Source organism: Malaya genurostris, chromosome 2 (genome assembly GCF_030247185.1).
Source record: "Malaya genurostris strain Urasoe2022 chromosome 2, Malgen_1.1, whole genome shotgun sequence".
Taxonomy (NCBI): Eukaryota; Metazoa; Arthropoda; class Insecta; order Diptera; family Culicidae; genus Malaya; species Malaya genurostris.
This window is the reverse complement of record NC_080571.1, coordinates 325,761,453-325,785,739: the sequence shown is the minus strand read 5'-3', so window position 1 is coordinate 325,785,739 and position 24,287 is coordinate 325,761,453. Positions and strand designations below refer to the sequence as shown.

General features: G+C 35.0%; 1 protein-coding gene across 2 annotated transcripts in view; it reads left to right on the top strand.

Moving 5' to 3' along the window:
- The window catches only part of LOC131431423 (potassium voltage-gated channel protein Shaw-like), a 254,602-nt gene that overhangs the window by 176,616 nt on the left and 53,699 nt on the right, over positions 1-24,287 (top strand). For both annotated transcript variants that reach the window (XR_009229674.1, XM_058597123.1), the window contains exons 3-4: positions 3,886-5,126; positions 21,623-21,740. Coding sequence is in view for 1 of the 2 variants with exons in the window: in XM_058597123.1 (XP_058453106.1) it covers positions 4,918-5,126; positions 21,623-21,740 (327 nt within the window). In the remaining variant the exon portion in view is untranslated. The remainder of the gene's footprint in view (positions 1-3,885; positions 5,127-21,622; positions 21,741-24,287) is intronic.

Below are 24,287 nucleotides of genomic sequence, written 5' to 3'. Positions count from 1 at the left end.
GGACATGCGTGGAGTATCGTGATGTCAGATCTCAACTAATAAATTCTTTGCGTACCCAAGGTAGACTATCCAATATCCCAGTTCGAGACATTCTTGCTTGTCGTGACCTTTCATACATGAAACTTATTTATCATTTCATAAAGAAAACTGGAGTTTCAATTTAATAAAGGCCCCTTTCAAGACTTAGTTCTGATCCCAGCTGCGTCCATGAGTTCAACCATAAGCTAAATTAGAATAAAAATAATGTAATGATACAAACAAACTCGAAACAGTTTATGAAATTATTAACAAAATGTCTGAAAATAACAGCTTATTTTATAATTTATAGAAGTTAATCGTTTGGTTCAAATAATATTTCCGAGTAGATTTCATAATTAATGACGAGTTACCTAAGATGATATTTAAGTAATAAGAGAATATGTTTTAATAAATGCAAAACGTTGTGACTATGTTAGAATTAAATTAGGATAAGAATATTATGTAAAAGTGATGCTACGGCGAAGAAAAACTTATGTAAACTGCCTTAAGAAATAAACGTATTTATGAAAAAAAAGTGCAGAAAGTTCGGGAACATACCCAAAGAGAAATTCGGAAAGTACGAGAAATAAATACCAGAGTTTTAAATATTCATTTTCAATAATTTGTACCTTCAGTCAAATATTACTGAACATCACTTCTATTCATATTCACTATGAAATGAATACACTGTTCAACTCGTCAATGAAGAATTGATATTCGAAACAGTGCACTGTTGCTAGATTTGAATTTATACTAGTGATCATTTTTTCCATTTGTACTGATTTTCTAGAGAGGTTACATTAACATACGTTAATGTGTAAGAAAGTAATATATATTCTGTTGATACATCATTTTTGTTTCCGGTGGAAGGCAATAGTTGATTAATTTGATGTGTAGCGCATTTATTTATCTACTCTTCATTTTTTCAATACATTATCGTAAAGTGGGAAGCTACTTTTTTCGATTGATCGGTTATCTTCAATTTTGTAACGTACGGGGTAGATTTCCTTTCGAGCTGCAAATATTTCCAGAACATTACACATTTCCATATGTACGTAGACGTTCTTAGAACAAAATTAAACGCTCCTTTGCATTACAATGGGTTGCGTGTGTGTATTTTTGTGAGAAATTTCTGAAATATTCACCTGGTTGCGATTTTCTTGTATAACAAATAACCGCGATGAGAAAACAAATACAAAAATTGCAAACGTCCAATGATTTTAATTATGTGATTGTGTCACCTTACATATACTTTCAACTTGAAAACAATTTCAGGTCGTCATCATCAAGTCATCCAATTGAATAAATAAATTGACAATATTATAAAGTAAAATTAAAAATTAAAAATTGCTTATAATTTTTATGGAAAAATATTCTGAAAAAAAACGATATAACATGAGATTTCATCCGATCTTGCATGACACAAGATCAAAGCATACCAGTTAAAGCTTCAAATCGTTTTATGGCACTTTTTGTCTTGCTGTCTAGCAACAACCTACCTCTGGCATACTACGCGTAGGACTGAAACGTTAGCTATAATTTTGCTTCTATTTATAGATTCGCGTGCTTCCAAAAGTTTCGCTTTAGCAACGATTGACCAATCAGAGCGATGCTTTCTCTTTGATATATCGCTTACTCCTTAAAACCCGTCGACTATGGCAGGGAAATCCGGTATGCCGGAGATTTTTTGCAGCCAAAATAGGACACTGCTAGCTATTAATCAACATTTCAATGATATAAAATTGAAAATACATGGCTATGAACATTCAAATCAATACGTAGAAATATTTCCAATCAAATGGTGACATGATATTAATAATTGATAGAAAATTGACTGAGCTGTAATTGTTCAAAACCTGGCCACATTTCTACGTGTATTTTTCCTGAGTTTCTAGTTTGCACCGCTATATAGAAAACAAAAATGTGTTCCACATTAAAAACTTTTTTTCTGGTGTAACACAAAATCTCGATGTTTCATGCAATTCTAAGACGTTTGACATCAAACAAAATTTTCAATTTCGGAAACCCAATGGTGAATTTCAAATCTTAACCGCCTCACCCATATCCGATTTAGCTCAAATTTTGCTTGGGGACTTTTTTTGAGGTGCTTTTGAGCTCTACCACTTTACGAAATTAGAGGTGATTCCAAAATATTGGCACTCTTATATACATTAGAGCGGTAAAAACAACGTGTTTTGTCGGTTACGTCATTTATATCATCACATCTCTGGAACCAAATGTCACAGTCATTTGATCTTCGAACTTGATCAATGGTCCTATAGTGGCTTTCAAACGAGCCACAGTTTGTTGGAATCGGTCCAGTTATCTCTGAGAAAATTGAGCGATAAAAATATCTTCGAAAAGTGCACACACAGACATTTTCCGATCTCATCGAACTGAGTTGAATCGTATTTAACCCTATGGGTCTCCGAGGCTCCGTTCGAAAGTCGGGTTTTCCAGCTATTCTAATACCTTTCTATAGAGAAAGGCAAAAACGAAGAATTCCTATTAACTTGTATCAAAACTGTCAAAAACTGAAAATGTTATACTAATGTCTGCCCAATCAAACTTTTTTCTTATTGTTCAATATTTAAACAACAGTTTCTTGAAGAATCCCTTGGTAACATTAATGAACACATGAGTTATCTCAGAAAGGTATCAAAACACCTTTAGTTGGATAAAAACAGTTTCTGTTTTATAAGCATCATGTGTCCTGATATCTTCTTGTTTAAGCAAGCAATAGACGTACAAATGTACGAGTCAATAAACATTAATGATAAACATTTCGCATTTCTTGCATCGTTAAAAAATCATTTCGCACCGTTTAAAGCGCTAAAAACCATAAATTAAAATAAAACAGGTGACTGAGTAACGGTTCGGGATAGTTAACACGTTGCATCTACATCGACAGCCATAAATCAAAAATAAGCATTAAACTCACCGAGACGAGCGCATCTGAATAAACTAAATGACAGTAATCCGAATCAGATTATCCAACATGACAAAATTGAAATGCTCGGTTAACACACTGCCACAATCTCAATAATGTATATCTCTAATTTTGTGCATATTCCGTGCAATCAATCATGCTAGATGCTGCAAAACGGGCCGCTCGCCCAGCTCCAATTACTCAACGTCACCTGATTTACTGCGAAACTACGGCACTCAACCCGGCAATTATGGTTTTATTTTTTTTGTGCATGCATGCATACATGCTGTCATGCCCGCAAATTTGCCGTTAAAATGAAATGTTCCAAAGCAGTAATGAACTATTTGCAGATGTTTATTCCACCCCGTCCGTGAGTTGGTTGGAGAGGCATAGGGAAATCGTGTCACAATGGCCGAAAATTTTCCGGTACATGAAATAATGTACCGTCAGCAGTGCAGAATCGAAAAGTTTTCTAGTTTATTTTGCAAACACTGTTGGCTCATATCGTTTCTCTCAACGATTAGCCATGCAGTCCTTAAAGCCTTCAATTTCATGCGACATGAATCTGACAGAGTTTGCACACATTTGCGTAATTGCTGTCAATCGTATAAATCTTTGGCTTATGCAATTAGTCCTGCCACCGGTCGATTGTTACTCGCAGCTATAGACAATATTTTGACATATGATAAGCGGTGCAATTATCTTTTGATTGACTTCGATTGAAAGTTATTGTTATCGTTATTGTTGAACTTTAATTTCTGGTTGAATAAATTCAAGCGTGAGTTGTTTTTTTCTGCAAGTGCGGATTATTCCATACAGGATAGTTTCGAAAGAGTTGCCCGCATTGAAGCACATATCCAATTTCCCTCTTCTCCAGAACACGTTCCAACGTCGGTACGCATAACTAACCTATTTCCATTTCTCGATTTCATTTCCAGATCATGCCTCCGATGCGTGGCCTTCGAACAACTAGAAGCAATACCAGAAGTGATAGCAACGTCTCTCGCATTCATCGCTTCCAGAATGCTAATCAGACTGGCAAGAAAAGATGCTGTTGGTGCCCCAGTTCCGCCTTCGCTGTTGCCCCAGTCCCAGCAGACAACGACACTCTTGCCATCGAGGTGTGAGCTCATCGTTCGCTGTTTCGAGGTGTGACCTAGCGGTTCCAGAAGCAACAGCAGTTATAGTAACAGTAATAACAGTAACGGCAGTAGATGTAGATGGCTCGATGCGAACACTTGCACGTGTGTTCCGGTGATGTTCGCCGCGCCCGAAGGAAACAGGCACATTAAATGAATTAATCATAGCGCAGCAGCAAAGAAGGCGAAATCCTGCTTTTTGCAGGGAGCACCAAACGAAGCATCTTTGTCAACACTGGCAGCGGCGACGAGCGACTAAAATCAGCATGACCTCCCAGGATGATTAATCATCCGGTGGAAAGATTTGGTTGATGAAAAATAACTTTCACTCCCTCTGTAGCCGTGCCAGAAACTGAAGATCAGTTTTCAGGTCAAAGCAGGACGGGGAGAACAAAGTATCTTCACGATTTACTGTGTCCGGCGAGCCAAAACAAAAAATAAAGACGAAAGGAACAACAACGGTATCATAAAAACCTAATCAGAAAGGCTCTCCCAGGAGGGTCACCAAGCAAGCTACAAAGACAAACAAACACACACACACACACACAAAAGCAACTGTTAAGCTTACAGAGCAAAAGCACCGGAAAACGACAAAACTGCACTCTCCCACGATTCAACGACAAGCACAACGCGGTCCGATACTCGTGCGAAATTTCAGTGGGATAGCCACATCATTCCTAAAGACTGTACGTTGTTGTGGCGAAATCACGAAAAAAAAACAAACAAGCAGGAAAGCAGCACACCAAACAAAGAAACACTCACACACACTCCAGATAAGCAAGCAAACAAACAAAAACCAAGTGAACGGGAAACATCTAAAGCGTTCTGAAAATGAATCTTATGAACATGGACTCGGAGAACCGAGTGGTTCTCAACGTCGGTGGCATCCGGCACGAGACGTACAAGGCCACACTGAAGAAGATTCCGGCGACCCGACTGTCCCGGCTGACGGAGGCCCTCGGGAACTATGACCCGGTGCTAAACGAGTACTTCTTCGACCGGCATCCGGGGGTGTTTGCCCAGGTGCTCAACTACTATCGGTAAGTGGCTGAAGGAAAAAAAAAACATGCTTCACATTAACGCGAACCACTAGGTTCCCGGCGGGTTGGGTGGGAAAATTAAGGGGACGAGGTAGTTAACGTGCTCGCGGTCGAGCTGCCCGTTCTTTGCTACGATTCCATTATTCAACTCGTTGACATAATTGTTTTACGATTCACCGTAAATTATTAATCACACAATCTTGTTTGTAATAGCAACTGAAGCTGTGGAAAAAGGTGGCTGTCCGAGAAACTAGATTTATGTGAGTGCAATTCTATTTAATGAAGCTGTCTAAAGGCAGGTCTAGTTGGCCATGATTTGAAATTAGCTGACGTGTTTTTCAAAGAAAACTCAAAAATCAAAATGCTAGGAATCAGCTTTAATTTTCGAATACATCCAAACCTCCATTTACGAAATAATCGGGACTACGTAAATCGAATAATGATGTAAAAAAAATAACGTTATTTGGAGTTTTCAACGTAAAAAAGTTTTCCTTATGTATATGTATTATTGAATATGTGTAATATATTGGATAGTTATGGAACGAAAATTATCAGTATTTTCAGGAAAAGGATGTTCTAAGCAGTATCAATTTCCAAGATGGCGACTTCCGGTTTATTGATATTCCTTGAAAACCCTTGAAAATATGGGTATTTTCGGAACGGGTTTGATAAGTTGATGTCAGAAATCGATGGTTCTGAATTCCAAAATGGCGACCTCCGGTTTATTGATATTCCATGAAAACCTTACAATATGGGTATTTTCGGAATGGGTTTGATGAGTACATGCCGGAAAACGATGTTTGAGGTGGTTTTGAATCCAAGATGGCGACTTCCGGTATATTGATATTGCTTGAAAACCCCTACAATATGGGTATTTTCGGAATGAGTTTAATGAGCATATGTCGAATAACCATGTTTAAAATGGTTCTGAATTCCAAGATGGTGACTTCCGGTTTGTTGATATTCCTTAAAAATGACGGCTTCCGGCTATTCCTTGAAAACCCTTACAATTTGTGTCGATATTAGTCGAGTTGCTCGAATACATTCACAAGCAATATTTTCGGAACGGGTTTCTTTGGTAGGTGCTTAGATTTTTGAAGCAGTAGCATAATATCTGCTTCAAATCTAAATTATAGCCGGATTTAGTAGAAAAAGACTTAAATATCAGTCAAATCAGTTTCAGATTATGAAGACTGTTGAAGCTGCTGAACAAATACCCTAAATAGAGTGAAATTTTGGATATAAAGATCAGGTAAAGAAGATGTCTACCCAAGCTGCACGTTAAGTTGCTGTCCTGTATTTTTCTACAGATTGTGCAATTTATCAAATTAGTTCATATTACTATTGTAGTAACTGTTGTGTTATGGAAAAAGCTCAATTTTTCTGTGTTGTGCAACATATCTTTAAGTTCTTCCGTTATCACGAACATTTATTCACAATTATTGTGCAACTGATACAAAAACTCATGCATCGATCCCACTACAAATGCAGAATTAAACCAGCGAAAAACAATTGCGAAACTCATGGGAACTACTACGTAATGTAAACAACAATTGAATTGATGTTTACAAAAACACAGCAAACATAATTTCTAATGAATAAGTTTCACATTTGATTTTCAATACAACTGCCCGTAACACAAACATGGAACTATAAAAATATTCTGCACACAAAGAAATGGTAATACTACATATTGTAGAATTGATCTTTTATGTTTTAGTAAATAGAAAATCGACAACGAACTGCATTTTATGGTGAAACATGTCTTCGTACGCCTGAAATTTTCAAGCGCCTTTGAATGTACGTGTTTTGATGATTGCACATAAATTTCTATGAAAATAACAATCTGTTTTTTTTTTCAATGAATATGATCGGGAGAGTTTTTAAAATATGTATAAGAAAGTTATCTAACATTCATACACCTTTTCAGACGATTTTAATCATATTGATGTTTCAATTAATCTTAAAAATCTTGAAATGAATTTTTTTTTCAATATTTTCCAATATGGCATCAAGGGTAACAGTGTGTTGAATAAAAAATGGTTCGAGCAACGTAATGATTAATTTAACCTGAATAAAAGGTAATATAAACATGTAAATATCGAAAAGAGAAATTTTTGTTTTTATTTTTATCAAGCTAGTTGACTTAAACAACAATACAATTTAGTCATTCATCTTAGTGAACCCGTAATTTGTGATAGGCACTGTTGGTAATATTTTGGTAAGCCCATGTGCTGGAGTTACAAAATCAAGTTGCTCAAGCGGTAATATATAACTATGAGAGTAACTACGATGAACTTAACTTTTCGTTAAACATCTTTAAAAAGTGATGCCAGGTCTGTTCATTTTTTTCGCGAGATGAAAACCGAATACAAATTATCTGATTGATTTTTATTTTCCTTGCGTATGTAATGCTGCATTTCTTAAACTTTTATGATACTATTCACATGTCGGCAAGTTTTACGTTTATTTCAAGCAGAAAAATCTGGTACAACTTATTTGCAAGTTTCGAATTGTTTTTCTAAAAATGAAGAAAACTGCACACACTGACCTAAAATTTCATGAGGCAGTCAAGACAATGCGTACTCGGCAGCAAAATAGTTTTTACTGCGAGGTTTTCAGTTCGGTTTATCAGTTTTTGCCTTGCGGAGATCGTTGTTTTCGTTACTTCGTTTTTACATGACGATGTGAAAATTTTGGCAGAGCTTCTTTAACTACTGGTGCAACGTGGGCAAGTTAGTGATTTGCTGCAAAATTGTTTTAGAAACTTAACAGATATAAGTTGCACAACCGATTTTAATATATTTAAAAATCTTTTTCAACATATCTAACAGAAAAAACAATTTTTAAACAATTGTAAAACCTTTTGGAATTTCAATAAGTTGTTGCTAATTGAGTATGCAAATCTTGGGATTCAGAATCACCTCAAACATCGTTTTCCGACATCTACTTATCAAATCCGTTCCGAAAATACCCATATTGTAAGGGTTTTCAAGCAATATCAATAAACCGAAAGTCGCCATTTTGGATTCAAAACCACCTCAAACATCGTTTTCCGACATCTAATCATTGAACCCGTTCCAAAAATACCCATATTGTAATAATTTCCATGGAAAATAAATGAGCCGGAAATAATTTTCATTGTATGCAAAAACCTATTTTTGCGTAATAGGTTCGTAAAACAAGATTACGTTATTAGGGATTTTGTTCGTAAAAAGAGTTACTTAAAAAGAGGTAACGTAAAAAAAGTTAACGTAAACGGAGGTTTGGGTGTATATAGTTTTGAACATAACCTATAATTACTTCAACTTTTTTTATCTTACTCCTTACAGATAATAAAAATAAATAAAACTATCGTCGGTTTTTCCAGCAGCAGTGCTTAAAGCAAAATAAATTGTACGCATTGACATCTTCGCCTAGAAGTTTAATTTAAACCAGTTCTTTTTTTTTATTTATTCACTTATTTCGTCAAGCACATGTAGACTACATATAAATGGTTTACAATGCACAGTGGTCCGAAATTGGAAATTAGCGTGACAAAAATATGTTCACCGTTAAATACACCGAAACCTCCATTTACGAAATAAACACGGTTCGTAAAAAGAGGTAGTTCGCAAAAAAAGTTTTGTGTAATGAATGCGGAAACCGCCCATCATATGGATATTTTCGAAACGGATGTGAAGAGTAAGTGCAAGAAAATGAAGTTTGCGCTCGTTACAAAATCGAAGATGGCTTCCGGTTTATTGATATTGCTGATAACTCCTAACAATATGGGTATTTTCGGAACGGGATTGATGAGTAGATTTCGGAAAACGATGATTGAGGTGGTTCTGAAATTCAAGATGGCGACTTCCGGTTTCTTGATATTCGTTGAAAATCCTTACAGTATGGGTATTTTTGGAAAGGATTCTTTCCCGAAAATTAATTTTGCATGGGACCATAAATACTTTAATTTGAATTTTTGATTTTGAAGTTCGATATGGCCTTTTTTGAGAAAACGATTGTGCTTTGAGAAACGATTCGATACTGGAACCAGAATTCAAAAATCAGTGTTGCCGAAGTCAGTTAAATTCACCAGTTAAATTTATTTTACATTTGATTCAAAATGTTCGAAAATCAGTGCAGACATCTTTGAGAAATTGTAGTGCGAATTAAATTTCCGAATTGAAAACTGAATACCGCTGAAACTGAAATAAGTTTATTTGGTTATCGACTATCCAAATCTGCAAACCCGATAAACCTGATTAATTTATGTGAAATGGACAATTTTATACTAATCACCCTGTATCCCCTAAACCGGAAGTTGGATCTGACAAAAAAGCAAGATGTTTTATAGAATCTTAAGACCTTTCATTTGAATCTTAGATGGTTCTAAGATTTCATTTGAATCTTAGATCGGTTCAGCCATCTATGAGAAAAATGAGTTCCACTATTTTAATATCGTTTGACATATCATCCTGTAGCTCAGGAACCAGAAGTCGGATCCAGACGTAATTCAGGAACATTGTTTAAGAGCATACAACTTTTCGTATGAATCTGAGTTTGTAGAAAATGGTTGAGTCATCTCTGAGAAAATTGAGTGAAATTGTTTTCCACACACGCATTTGCTGATCTCGACGACCTGATTCGCATGGTATATTCGACGACACGACCAGCCACTACGAACAAAAAGTAAAATTAAAAGTGTCCGTCAACGATTTACCATCAGTTTCCGTTAATTGCGCGACCCCTTACTAATGATAAAAAATATCTTCTCGAGCAACACTGTTCTTGTTGCTACGAACTGGTTTCCAAGGAATCATCAATATAAATAAACATTTAATTCAGTAAATAGCGAAAATGTTGTGCATTTGAAATTGTCACGGAAAAAATCATTTATCCGAAAAAGTTGAACGAGGTTTGTAAACACTTTTAGAATATTGACAAATGTTTGATCAAGGTATAATTCGTTTCAGTTTCGGACAAACAAAAAAAACTAATGGATATATATCAACCGAATACGTTTGTTCAGCTCAAAAACAATCTCTATTAACTTCGAATACCTAAATTCCGGAGAACATCTTTTCATAAACATCTGCAATTATTACTTTGAAACTGAATAATTTCAAGTATTTTGTGTTACAAAATTTTTGTTCATCCTCAGATAAATATCTTTTGTTTTCCTCTCGGATCTAATAAAACCAAGTTAGCAATGAACTAAATGACATCAGTCCCCAATAACAATGGCCTCACATGCAGAATTCATTGTCCCTAATCATGGCAAACCTTCCTCCAATTTCTTTCCATTGCGAATAACTCCTTACTCCGGTTGGGAATTGATTGATCAGTGAACAATTCTCGATTGCCTAATTTTGCGGGTGTGGAGATTCATTTTCCGTTGAGTCGATAGGAAACTATGGCAGATATTGTGAAAAAGTTTGCTAGGATAGAACTACATAAATTTGAAAAATATTAGTTCAATGCAAATTTGTATCAGTCTCCTAAGAATATTGTCTCATTGAATCACTCAATAAATTATCCGGACTACTCTTTCAAGTCAGGTTTGAGGCATAGATGATATTCGCCCTTATTCTGAATAACGACGTATTGATTTTTCGATCGAGAGTGGTTCGATCGAATCATAGCTACCTTTGATTTTGCTAGCGTTATGGAGAATACAAATGAAATACGAGCGAAAAAACGATACGACGTTATTCAGAATAAGGGCGATTACTTCTAACGCTATTCCTTTGAGTGGCGAAACATTCAAGATTTATGTATCGTGAGTGATTTTTTGCACAAATTAGAGATATTCTAACACATTGTAAAATTATAGTTTTCTATTGAACACTATCTAAATAAAGTGTGGCATTATTTTATAATCTATTCTCATGCATTCCGGTAATTTCATTACGATAATTCACTCCTTAATTATTCAACAACAATTTAAAAAAAAACTTTAAGTACGTGGGTTCTTTTAACGTCAGATAATCGAAACGCAATGGGATATTCGTTCAGCGCAAGCAAAATGTTTTCGTATTCGAATTCATAGACATGTTGGGGCAATCTTAATCAATTCATTCTCTCTAGAAAAATAGCCAAAATATTTCCGTTTATCACACCAAAACTAGTATTTCAATTAGAATCAAAATGATTTATTTTGTTTTCATTACCGAAAACGGTAACCACGGCGAAACCGAAGGTAACTGTTATTTGAAATCAATAGTAATTCAGTCTTGGTTGCCAGTTCGAAATTTTTTTTCAGAGATTTCAATTTGACATTACAAGTTACTGGGGGTGGTTAAATTTACGATACAGTTTTGATAGACGAGTGGCAGGTCGTGTCGTCGGTATATTGGTGTTATGTTCTTCCAGCATTCATTACTGTCAGTAGTTTAAATCAGTATAATTATGCAATTGTTTTCAACTCGAAAATGCTGCCATCTTTGCCATCATCTAATTTACATATGAGCGGCTGAAACCAAAAATTGGATAAGTGCAACTTAGTTTGGAAAACCCGTGTAAGTATTTTTGAATGCAAAAATCGGATAAAAACATTGAGAGCAAAACCGAACAAAATAACTTTGAATGCAAAAACCGGATAAAAACATTTGTTTTGGAAGAACCGGTTAGGTTAACTTTAATAAAGATTTGTGAAAATCGGTTCAAGCATCGCAGAGAAATCGAAGTGAATTTAGTTTTAGGAGTTTTCCTTCCTCACTTTCGGTGCTCTCGGAACAGGAAAAGAGAGGACAAGTAGTGCCGAATTAAGTTTTCATGCCCACAAGCTAACAAGCTCTGCAAAGTAGAAGAATTTATCAGACAGTTTTATGAGATTTGTACCTGATTTTAACCATCGTTCGTGGAAAAATACTAATAAAATTGGTAATTTTCCACTTATCATGCTTTAGTTCCGGAACCGGATGCCGGATCCAGATAAAATGTTCGACAAATCAGTTAAGTTGTTCCAGAGATAATTGAGTGTAAACTTTTTCTCAAATTTTCACAAATTACCATATAACTATGGAACCGGAGGTCACATTCAAATGAAATTCAATAGCAAGCTATGGGACAATAATACCTTTTATTTGAATCTTAGTTTGTGAAAATCGGTTCAGCCATCTCTGAAAAAAGTGAGTGTATATTTTTTTCAATGTTTGGTACATTGTTTGGCACACACACGCACACAAACTCTCTCTCTCTCTCTCTCTCACACACACACACACACACACACACACACACACACACACACACACACACACACACACACACACACACACACACACACACACACACACACACACACACACACACACACACACACACACACACACACACACACACACACACACACACACACACACACATACACACACACACAGACATTTGCTCAGTTCGTCGAGCTGAGTCAAATGGTATATGACATTCGGCCCTCCGGGCCTCGGGTAAAAAGTCGATTTTAACAGTGATTGCATAGCCTTTCTATATAAGAAAGGCGAAAAGGTAAAAATGGACAACTAATCGTTGTACTATTCTCGATGTGTGCACTGAGGCTGATGAGTTTCTTGACACCCTCATGGAAGATCTCAAGAAATTATTACTTCATGACTTTGTGGCTTCAAAACAACGCAAATACTTCACAGAGCTGAGGGAAAATTTAGCTCCTGGAAAAATTGTTAAGGTGCAAGATTTTGTCGAAAATTTTGCATTCGTAGTTCAAGACGCTGTGCAAGCCTTCCACTGGAACAATAATCAAGCCAAACACTTAAAAATTTTTAAATGTACACATAAATGGAGCGTCGCAGTTCACGCAAATATACGTAGAAGAACATTTAATATTGTGTCTAAAACTCCATGACATGAAATTCATTGAAATGAAAAAGATTCTGTAGCAACCCACCGCGACTTCAACCGAGAATCATTTCGTCTGATAATCGCCTGAGCCACAGAAGCATGCATCTGCCTGACCAGTAAAAGTTGCATTTAAATTCATACAGTCGCACCTGCTAGTAGAACGCAAGTTACAGTCGAAACCAGTAAAATTCAAGCTCATCTAACATTAAGTCATTACAAATAAAAATTTCCGTCAATTGACAATTTAGGTCTTTATGAATTACATTGTATGAGGGATTAAGTCACCTGTAAAATTAAATTTTTTTTGGAGTGTATTATCAAATCACAATAGTTTGGGTCCCGGCTCATTGCTCCATTCCAGGCAATGAAAGAGCCGATATTTTAGCCAAACGTGCTGCTATTGAGGGTGAAATTTATGAGAGACCGATTGCTTTCAACGAATTCTATAGTGCGTCTTGCAAAGAACACTTGCCAGCTGGCAAGCTTCTTGGGATAAAGATGATCTGGGTCGGTGGATGCACTCAATTATTCCGAAAATATCGACAAAGGCATGGTTCAGGGGACTGGATGTGAGTAGGGATTTCATTCGTGTGATGTCCAGACTCATGTCCAATCACTACACGTTAGATGCACATCTCCTTCGAATTGGACTTTCCGAGACTAATCATTGTGCTTGTGGCGAAGGTTACCGCGATATTGACCATGTTGTTTGGACATGCGTGGAGTATCGTGATGTCAGATCTCAACTAATAAATTCCTTGCGCACCCAAGGTAGACTATCCAATGTCCCAGTTCGCGACATTCTTGCTTGTCGTGACGTTCCTTACATAAAACTTCTTTATTATTTCATTAAGTCCATTGGAGTTCCAATTTAAATTTTATTTTATGTTTGACTGTTTTCTCTTCCATGAGTTCAACCAATAGCCAGCTATCTTATATTAAATAAAAGTGATGAACATACAAACAAATCTGAAATAGTTATAAGATCGTGTACAAAATAAATGCATTTCATTTGATGTAATTTATAATAGCAACTCGCTTGATAAAAACAGTGTTTAGATAAACTAATGAATACCAACATACTAATATGATATTCGAAATGTATTAGGTTTAAAGTACTATATATTGTGGATGCCACGGCGAAGAAAAAGTTATGTATATTGCCTATGAAATAAACGTATTGTATATTGCCTATGAAATAAACGTATTTTTTCGTATTTCGTATACTTGAATTATACTGGTTTCGACTGTAACTTGCGTTCTGCTAGCAGGTGCGACTGTATGAATTAAAATGAACCTTTTACCAACCAAGCATATACATGCTTCTGTGGCTCAGTCGATTAACAGACGTACTTGCGATCCAATGATTCTCGGTTCAAGTCGCGGCGATTGCCGTCAGTATTCTTTTTTTATTATTTAATGATTTCAGTCATGGAGTTTTAGACACAGTATTAAATGTTCTTTCACGTAAATTTGCGTGAGCTGCGACGCTCCATTTATGTGCATCTGATAAGATGTAAAATCACAGGATTTTGTTTCAAGTGTGCCGGTTTAATGCATAAAAAATAATAATAAAGCTTTTTCCACACCTTTGTTGATTTTGACAATCACTTCGCTAATTCGTAACGTCGTGAATGAAGCGTTTCAACTGCTGTTTTTGCAAAAAGACTCCCATATTTTTGAAAATTTATTCTTATGTAAAAAAGTACGAGGAATCGAATGAAAATATTTAATTTAAAAAAGAGTTTGCGGAAAGCAAAAAAAATTTTTTTTGAAATAAAATGATTTTTTTTGTATTTTAGAATATTTTTTAAGTTCTCAAAATAATTTTATCAAAAAGCTGGAACATTTTTATATAAAAACATGTTTATTTTAAAATTTTTGCACTTAATTTAAAGATCGAAAAAAATCGAATTAAAAGTGTTGTTTTTCAATTATTCGACATTTTAATCGCGCGCCAAAAATTTATGGTTTAACTCCGCCCATTAAAAAGTACACCAAACATCTTCTTTTGGTTTAGATTATCATATTAAAAAGTTTCATCGAAATCGGAGATGCACGGGTTCAAAACTGTGTCGGCAATTGGTGGAATGGCCCCATAGATTTAAAATTAAGTGAATTTTTTATAATTATTATTACAAATTAAGTAGAAATATCTGATATCTACACCAAACCAGTTTTGGTTTTAAATCCGCGGAATTGGAATTGCGACACCGAAGTATCGGACAACTCTTGGAACCCGTTGGAACCCCCCAAATGTCGAATAATTGACAACAGAGTATGGATGGAATTCTTTTCTGGTGCTCGCAAGTATCGACCTGAGACTGTCTGTAAAACCGCAATAAGTAGGGAAAAAGTCAAAAGAATGGTAAAGCAACCACATTAAATTTTGCATTCGCAACGCTGATTAAATATACATGCAGATAACCTGGCCACCGCCGGTAAGTGAGCATGTGGTTGTGGTTATTTGAAAATCCTTTTGTTTATTTTTTCCCTTCGACAAGGGACTAGCAAACTGTCGATGCTACAAAAAACCAGAGTAAAATGGTTTAGGAATGGGTAGGGTTGGGATGTAAAAAGAGCAAAAGATTCCACATACGGAAGTTTCAGTAAAAAAAATTGCTCACCCGCTACGAGTAGCTTAGTGAAAAGGAATTTACCCACATCAGAACGACATTACAGCAAAGAATTGGAACAAAGAATAAAAAAAAACGCCTTTCGAGAAATTTTACAAAACAAAAGCCAACATCAGAACAGTCCGCCGCCCATTCCAGGGAGGGTTTCTGGGCTGAGTTGATTTCACTTGCAAGAACCTTGCCGAATCTCTCTTCTGTGTCGAGCCTTCCACGGACTGTCACTTCTCTATTTATGGGCTGTGGAAATCCATTCCCGAACAAAAACATGCCAAACAAACGAGAGTGGAATTCCAAAAAGACAGACCGTCGTCGCAGCACCGCACCAATGTCAAGATGCAGCCGAGTGTGTACGATTGTGTGACGGAAAATAGAAATCGAGTCGGGAACGTTAGTCCGACGAGCGACGAAGCGATCCAATGTCATGAACCTCCACAAATCTCGGCAGACCGTATGTTCGAGCAACTGCAGCTGCATTCGAATCTCGGTTTTACTAAATTATGGGTATTTACTTAGCTTGTTCTTGCCAGCTTTAAATGATAAGACGTTTTTCTTAATCCCGACTTGAAATGATTCGGCTACCAAATCTGTCGAAATAGAAGTTCAAGCTCTGGATTGGAATGTCCTACTTTAAGGTTGTCGCTTTTACTCTGTTTGAAAGCTACTTTTTCGTGAAATCACGTTAAGCATTGAATATCTCTCCCATCGAATTTCATTCAAAGCCCCTAACAAATTAAATAGAATTCCTCATGGAGAATTTCGGTTCACTGACTATTCGTCGACACCATCCGGGAAAATTATCTCATCATCCAGAAGACCGGTGGACGCTTCCTACATCGAGGTACTGGTCAATGCATTGTACAATCACCTCGTCTTCTTCTTTGAGCAGAGCAAAATTGGAATAAATTTTATGTTCGAACGTGTCTCAATTTGCTGCACTCATTACTTTTTTTCCCCCAAACCCTCGTTTGTGGACACCTTTTCAATTTTGCCAAGCGGTCCGTTCTGCTACTCGACAGCCCAACCCGGGCACTCCCAGTAGCAATCGGTTCTTGTTCGCATTCAGGAAAGATTGTAGGAAATGACGGAATCCGCACTTAAATGTTCATTTGAAATTCCAATCATGCCGGAATGTCGGTTCCTCCGCCCAGAAGAGCATGCATGCATGACCGAGTCTACACAAAGGACGCTGACGATGGATGCAAACTAGCAAAATATGCTATCAATTGAATTGAAGTGTGCGCTTGGTCCGTTTATTTCCTCGGCAGCAATGCTGAACTGGTCTGGTACCGAAGGATAACAGAACTGTTTGTTGAAATGGTTTACGTTTACGAATAACGAATAACGAATAACGAATAACGAATAACGAATAACGAATAACGAATAACGAATAACGAATAACGAATAACGAATAACGAATAACGAATAACGAATAACGAATAACGAATAACGAATAACGAATAACGAATAACGAATAACGAATAACGAATAACGAATAACGAATAACGAATAACGAATAACGAATAACGAATAACGAATAACGAATAACGAATAACGAATAACGAATAACGAATAACGAATAACGAATAACGAATAACGAATAACGAATAACGAATAACGAATAACGAATAACGAATAACGAATAACGAATAACGAATAACGAATAACGAATAACGAATAACGAATAACGAATAACGAATAACGAATAACGAATAACGAATAACGAATAACGAATAACGAATAACGAATAACGAATAACGAATAACGAATAACGAATAACGAATAACGAATAACGAATAACGAATAACGAATAACGAATAACGAATAACGAATAACGAATAACGAATAACGAATAACGAATAACGAATAACGAATAACGAATAACGAATAACGAATAACGAATAACGAATAACGAATAACGAATAACGAATAACGAATAACGAATAACGAATAACGAATAACGAATAACGAATAACGAATAACGAATAACGAATAACGAATAACGAATAACGAATAACGAATAACGAATAACGAATAACGAATAACGAATAACGAATAACGAATAACGAATAACGAATAACGAATAACGAATAACGAATAACGAATAACGAATAACGAATAACGAATAACGAATAACGAATAACGAATAACGAATAACGAATAACGAATAACGAATAACGAATAACGAATAACGAATAACGAATAACGAATAACGAATAACGAATAACGAATAACGAATAACGAATAACGAATAACGAATAACGAATAACGAATAACGAATAACGAATAACGAATAACGAATAACGAATAACGAATAACGAATAACGAATAACGAATAACGAATAACGAATAACGAATAACGAATAACGAATAACGAATAACGAATAACGAATAACGAATAACGAATAACGAATAACGAATAACGAATAACGAATAACGAATAACGAATAACGAATAACGAATAACGAATAACGAATAACGAATAACGAATAACGAATAACGAATAACGAATAACGAATAACGAATAACGAATAACGAATAACGAATAACGAATAACGAATAACGAATAACGAATAACGAATAACGAATAACGAATAACGAATAACGAATAACGAATAACGAATAACGAATAACGAATAACGAATAACGAATAACGAATAACGAATAACGAATAACGAATAACGAATAACGAATAACGAATAACGAATAACGAATAACGAATAACGAATAACGAATAACGAATAACGAATAACGAATAACGAATAACGAATAACGAATAACGAATAACGAATAACGAATAACGAATAACGAATAACGAATAACGAATAACGAATAACGAATAACGAATAACGAATAACGAATAACGAATAACGAATAACGAATAACGAATAACGAATAACGAATAACGAATAACGAATAACGAATAACGAATAACGAATAACGAATAACGAATAACGAATAACGAATAACGAATAACGAATAACGAATAACGAATAACGAATAACGAATAACGAATAACGAATAACGAATAACGAATAACGAATAACGAATAACGAATAACGAATAACGAATAACGAATAACGAATAACGAATAACGAATAACGAATAACGAATAACGAATAACGAATAACGAATAACGAATAACGAATAACGAATAACGAATAACGAATAACGAATAACGAATAACGAATAACGAATAACGAATAACGAATAACGAATAACGAATAACGAATAACGAATAACGAATAACGAATAACGAATAACGAATAACGAATAACGAATAACGAATAACGAATAACGAATAACGAATAACGAATAACGAATAACGAATAACGAATAACGAATAACGAATAACGAATAACGAATAACGAATAACGAATAACGAATAACGAATAACGAATAACGAATAACGAATAACGAATAACGAATAACGAATAACGAATAACGAATAACGAATAACGAATAACGAATAACGAATAACGAATAACGAATAACGAATAACGAATAACGAATAACGAATAACGAATAACGAATAACGAATAACGAATAACGAATAACGAATAACGAATAACGAATAACGAATAACGAATAACGAATAACGAATAACGAATAACGAATAACGAATAACGAATAACGAATAACGAATAACGAATAACGAATAACGAATAACGAATAACGAATAACGAATAACGAATAACGAATAACGAATAACGAATAACGAATAACGAATAACGAATAACGAATAACGAATAACGAATAACGAATAACGAATAACGAATAACGAATAACGAATAACGAATAACGAATAACGAATAACGAATAACGAATAACGAATAACGAATAACGAATAACGAATAACGAATAACGAATAACGAATAACGAATAACGAATAACGAATAACGAATAACGAATAACGAATAACGAATAACGAATAACGAATAACGAATAACGAATAACGAATAACGAATAACGAATAACGAATAACGAATAACGAATAACGAATAACGAATAACGAATAACGAATAACGAATAACGAATAACGAATAACGAATAACGAATAACGAATAACGAATAACGAATAACGAATAACGAATAACGAATAACGAATAACGAATAACGAATAACGAATAACGAATAACGAATAACGAATAACGAATAACGAATAACGAATAACGAATAACGAATAACGAATAACGAATAACGAATAACGAATAACGAATAACGAATAACGAATAACGAATAACGAATAACGAATAACGAATAACGAATAACGAATAACGAATAACGAATAACGAATAACGAATAACGAATAACGAATAACGAATAACGAATAACGAATAACGAATAACGAATAACGAATAACGAATAACGAATAACGAATAACGAATAACGAATAACGAATAACGAATAACGAATAACGAATAACGAATAACGAATAACGAATAACGAATAACGAATAACGAATAACGAATAACGAATAACGAATAACGAATAACGAATAACGAATAACGAATAACGAATAACGAATAACGAATAACGAATAACGAATAACGAATAACGAATAACGAATAACGAATAACGAATAACGAATAACGAATAACGAATAACGAATAACGAATAACGAATAACGAATAACGAATAACGAATAACGAATAACGAATAACGAATAACGAATAACGAATAACGAATAACGAATAACGAATAACGAATAACGAATAACGAATAACGAATAACGAATAACGAATAACGAATAACGAATAACGAATAACGAATAACGAATAACGAATAACGAATAACGAATAACGAATAACGAATAACGAATAACGAATAACGAATAACGAATAACGAATAACGAATAACGAATAACGAATAACGAATAACGAATAACGAATAACGAATAACGAATAACGAATAACGAATAACGAATAACGAATAACGAATAACGAATAACGAATAACGAATAACGAATAACGAATAACGAATAACGAATAACGAATAACGAATAACGAATAACGAATAACGAATAACGAATAACGAATAACGAATAACGAATAACGAATAACGAATAACGAATAACGAATAACGAATAACGAATAACGAATAACGAATAACGAATAACGAATAACGAATAACGAATAACGAATAACGAATAACGAATAACGAATAACGAATAACGAATAACGAATAACGAATAACGAATAACGAATAACGAATAACGAATAACGAATAACGAATAACGAATAACGAATAGCGAATAACGAATAACGAATAACGAATAACGAATAACGAATAACGAATAACGAATAACGAATAACGAATAACGAATAACGAATAACGAATAACGAATAACGAATAACGAATAACGAATAACGAATAACGAATAACGAATAACGAATAACGAATAACGAATAACGAATAACGAATAACGAATAACGAATAACGAATAACGAATAACGAATAACGAATAACGAATAACGAATAACGAATAACGAATAACGAATAACGAATAACGAATAACGAATAACGAATAACGAATAACGAATAACGAATAACGAATAACGAATAACGAATAACTTATCAAATTTAAAATATTACGAATTGCCCAGAACGAAAACGGAAACAAAATTTAATCAATATTTTAAATTCGACTTGCCTCCATGATATTTCAAGTAAAACGTAATTCAGTTTACAGATCCCCAGCCTGTTATGGTTTTGTGCTTTTGTTGCGACAGTGTTTTATGGAATAAATTGAATTAATTTAAAAATGCGCCTGCAGCATGCACTTTATCCCATTTCAGTTTTAAATTGACCAAATACCAATTAGTTGCAGCAGCAGACTGTGACGTTGCGTGGAATCCATGGGATATACTGACTGTTTCTCGTGGGAAGGATTGGATCAGATCAGAACCAATATTTATCAGATTGTTTGAAAAAAAAAGTATCGTTGGCGAAAACGCTCACGTGCAAAATAAATTATCATTTTTGCCTGTCAATTAAGTTTACGTTCATTTTTGTTGTTTCATATTGCAGAACGGGAAAGCTTCACTACCCGACCGATGTCTGTGGGCCACTGTTCGAGGAAGAGCTGTCCTTTTGGGGCTTGGATTCCAACCAAGTAGAACCATGCTGCTGGATGACGTACACTCAGGTAGGTGCGATTTAAAGTGGTCCTTGTGGTTTTTGTGCAAATTCAAGAACGAAACAAATTAAAACCCCAAATAATCGTCCCATCCAACGAGGCGGGAAGCAAATTCGTTACTAGAAACTAGCTCTGGGAACACCATCATTCGTTAAACAACAAATTAGACTTGCAAATTACAACAAGATGTGGGATGCATGAAAAGATGGAATTCGTTTAGGACTTGCAGTCTAGTTGATTCGTCCTTCGGGATAGACTCCGCGCATTGTGGATACATACTTTCAGACAATGTTGTTTCGACGATAAAATTAAATACAATTTCAATGCAACCCCCCATCATTATAAGTTTATCAATTATTTAAAAGTTCTGTTTGTACAAAAAGTTGTCCTACTCCCTGCAACTGCACGAGTATTCTAGCCGTCGGTTTGAAACCACATCAATTCACCTGTGGGTTCCCATGCTGGTGTATGTTTGAGTAGTACCAAGAGATACATTTACCGTAAAATAGGTACGGTTTTGTGCTATTTTTCTTCCCTATCCACGGTGCAGCAGAATGGCTCCGGAACCGGAAGGTTAGTCTATCTGACACCATACACCACATCACACCGGATGAATATCATTCTGCTCCATTTACATATTTACTTGTTGGAGGACACATTTTTCCATCTGCTGCTACTCCAATGCTCGTTAGCTAACTGAACGATGACTGGAGCAGGGTGGAGGTTTCTTGGGGGCACAATCATGACCCAGCACCTCTTCAACGTTTGTAGATTCCACAAAAGGAGAAGAATGTCTGTCTCTGATCGGCTTGGTATATGTCGGTGACAACTGTACATCCATAAAGGCAATTTTCTGAATGACATTCGTTTCTGAAAATGGTACCTCTATTGAATTATAAGTCACAGCAAAGAACCCCTAGGCTGGATACTGTGGAAGCTTGTTTCTTAAACACTGGCGAATGAAGTGCTCCAGAATACGAACTCTGCTAGTCAAGAGAAAATGAGGAAGCTGATCAGTTACTCTTGATACAGAAGATTGTATTTATCATGAGCACTTCAGTTCTCCCCACTGATCGTCAATTTATAATCTCATTTGCATTCAGGTTTATCAACTGAAATAAACACCCTTAATATGGACAAAAATTCTTTTTTTTTCTCAATTATGAATTTGAATCAAAAGCAACTCCAGAAATCTACAACGTTTAATTTGCACAAACAGAGAGATTAATTAAACTCAAAGCTGATATTTTGATCAAAGCGAATGTTCTTCAATGCACATTGTTTAACCCGGAAACTTTTGTATAACAATTGGGTTTATTAATCCTATCGGGCAGTCTAGAACAATAGGAACAAAATAGATCACATGATGTTTTTGAAACACCGCGATTGCATTACAATTTGAGTTCAGTGAAAATTATAGTTTAAATATCTCGAGCACGAGTACTTCTGTAGAAAAATTATGCCTGAAAACTGTCATAGTTGGAACATTCTCATGGCAATGACAACAATCCTATTAACGTTCAGAGTTGACTTCATTAACAAGGTCAAATTACACTGAAGTCTTTTTTACGCAGGTTTTACGAGCGTTTCCATTCTACGCGATTTTTATACGTCGATTTCCGAAGTGACACGATTATTTTCAAAATAACGGGTGACTAAAAAACCCGCGTAAAAAAAAACTTTAGTGCTTCAGTCTAATTCTGGTGAAAGCATTAAACATTCTTGATCAATGCATATCTTGTTGAAAACCAATCGAAACAAACTGAATAGATTTATGTTAAAAATTAGCAAAAATTCGTGTTAGAAATTATCCTAGCGAAGAAAGTATGTTTTATTGAGTGCTCTTTATCACACAACTAGGTGAGTTTGAAAGAAGTTTTTCTGTTGCTAATCAAAATATCTAGTTATTTCAAGTATTATCATTTCTTCAACACTTTAAGCTTTACCTTTGAAAAAACTGCTAACTAGTTCATCCAATGCACAGTGGGTAAAAAACGATCAAAAACGCGACTTTGCTCAATAATTTTAAAAAAACATATGCAAATATTTTCAAAGTTAGTATTTCTTATGCAAATTTTTCTGTAGAATCGTTTTATGATAGTTAGAAGATCTGCAAAATTCACTATCATGCCCGTTTTGCTCCAATTTTTTTTTCTGACTTTACTTTGAAAACTAACTGTGAAAATCAGAAAAAAAATCAATTCAACCAACCGGAAGATATTCCTGACATGCTCATAAGTTAGATAAATGGATTGTTTTTAATGAGATTTACCGCAAACAACTGTATTCTGTTTTACCCTCAGTCATCTTCTTCCATGAATTTACAGAAAAAAAGTTCTACTGATCGGTGTTTGGACCAATTTTGGTTAAACAAGACAGTTCTATGTTTCGCATATAACCTCAAATAATAATTTACAGATAGTGTTCATGATCGCATGCTTCGTGCTACATCGTTTTATCGTGTGCTCGAGCCCTGAGATTCTTAGTATCAATAGGATCGTAGCACTAGTCATGTAATGGCTCTGTACGCAAAAAATCGGGTACAAAGTCATTCGA